General features: G+C 43.1%; 1 protein-coding gene across 1 annotated transcript in view; it reads left to right on the forward strand.

Annotated features, from left to right (window-relative positions):
• The window catches only part of SLC9A9 (solute carrier family 9 member A9), a 670517-nt gene that overhangs the window by 531670 nt on the left and 136761 nt on the right, over window positions 1-2086 (forward strand). The window contains exon 13 of the mRNA XM_023739363.1: window positions 1082-1133. Coding sequence (XP_023595131.1) covers window positions 1082-1133 — 52 coding nt within the window. The remainder of the gene's footprint in view (window positions 1-1081; window positions 1134-2086) is intronic.

Here is a 2086-nt window from a genome sequence, read left to right on the forward strand (position 1 = left end):
AGCTTCTGTTAAGGGTGAGGGAGAAATCTGGGAATGGATAAAGGTAATGGTTGAACAACACGATGAACATAATTAATGTCAGTGAACTGTGCAGGTAAAAATTGTTGACAAGTGTTTTGTTACATATATATTTACAACAATTTTTTTAAAATATAAACACACTGCACATGATTATGGGAATCACAAGCAATGACATTTATCAGAATTCATAGCAATCCTACACACAGCAAGTGTGTCTGCATGTGAGAAAGAAAGCTGTAGCACTGCTGAACTATCAATAATTTTGATCAGTCTTGCTAGAGGAAAGGCTACCTTATCTTTCTATTCTCTCTAACACAAAATCATTATATAAAGAGCCTATCAAAGAGCAAGCAGCTGAAAATTACAGGGGGAAAAGTTATTTTAGATGCGTCTCAGTCAATTAATGCAAGTATTTTTTTCTAGATTTTGAGTTATCTCTGGTATTTGCCATCTTTAAAAAATACGTACTTTTTTGTGATTTATTTTCTTCTTCTAAAGAGTTATTTTCGTCCCTAATTTTGTATTTGTGTTTTTATGTTGTTTTTATTAAAGACAGGCCTTAACTTGTATAAGCCCCAGGTCCCACAGACCTGGATCTTCCCTGTTGACAGCCCCGGTGAGCACCTGGACAAAGGACTAGGTTTCTCTACCCCTGGAGCCCTGCTCCAGCCAGGGTTCCCACATCCTCAGGGCAGTTTGGTCAGCTGTGCTGCGAGGGTACCAGGTCACCCTCCCCCACCCCAGTCCTGTTTTCAAGGCTGTGAGGTCTTTTTCCTGATGGTTCTTATCCCTGGTTCTCAGGCTCCTGCTCTGGCTGAGAAAGGCAGCAGAAAGGAACAGCTGCTGGTGCTCAGTCTCTCCAGCTGTACTGAAGCCCAGCTGTATAAGTCTTCATTCTGCCATGAATCTATTTCAGGTTCTTTTAATTCAGGGAGAGGTAGGATGGTTTTCTGCCAAATCGTTCCCCTGATTCCTATCATGCTTGGGTCAAGTAATCTGACGTACATGACTGTCTTCTCTGCAGCAAGGCACTCACCAGTTTTCCTGTTTTCTTTAACAGAGTTGGTGTGGATCTGGATGAAGATCTGAAGGAGGAGCCTTCCTCACACCAGGCAAGTCACAGAAGCTAATGTGTAGACCACAGCAGTGTGAGATGTTCTGTTCTAGGGAGTGCACGTGCTTGTACAGCACGTGCCCAAGGGACTCATTCTAAACAGGGCTGCCTCTCTGAAAAAACAAAGCAGAAGAATTCAGAATGCTCAATAACCTTTAGCATATGAATGCTTGGAACTAGCACATACATGTAGCATCACTGTGGCTGAAACCAAAAACCCACTGCTGTTGAGTCAATTCCAACTCACTCTATAACATAGGGGTAAGAGCATGGCTCTTAGAATGAGATACCCAAGGGTTCAAGTCCCTGCCCAGCAACTTGCTAGCTAGCTGATCTTGTTGACACTAGCTCAAACCCTCTTAGCCTCAGTTTGCTCATTTTATAAAAATAATGATAGTGGTCCAATGCATGCTGGGCACACAACAAGTAGACCTGTTTCTCCTGCACAGCTTCTCATATAGCAGGAATGTTGTTGTTAGTTACCATTGAATTGGCCCCTAGCTTGTGGTGATCCTATGCACAACAGCACGGAACACTGCCCGGTCCTGCACCATCTCCATGATTGACTGCAGATCGGACCATTGTAATCCATAAGGTTTACATTGGCTGATTTTTGGAAGTAGCTTGCTAAGCCTTTCTTCCTAGTCTATCTTAGTCTGGAAGCTCCACTGAAACCTCTTCACCATCATAGCAACACACAAGCCTCCACTGACAGACAGGTGGTGGCTGCACATGAGGTGTATTGGCCGGGAATCAAACCAGGTCTCTTGCATGGAAGATGAAAATTCTACCACTGAACCACCAATGCCTTCCATAAGTGTACAGAAATACTGAAACGGGCAAAATGCAGTGATCCATTCCTGACTTCACTGAGCAACGTTATCTGCAGAGACCTGAAAATCTTTATGGAAAATTATTCGGAACATTGTGTAGTTCCTCAAGTAAACAAGG

Source organism: Trichechus manatus, unplaced genomic scaffold, assembly GCF_000243295.1.
Source record: "Trichechus manatus latirostris isolate Lorelei unplaced genomic scaffold, TriManLat1.0 scaffold00132, whole genome shotgun sequence".
NCBI lineage: Eukaryota > Metazoa > Chordata > Mammalia > Sirenia > Trichechidae > Trichechus > Trichechus manatus.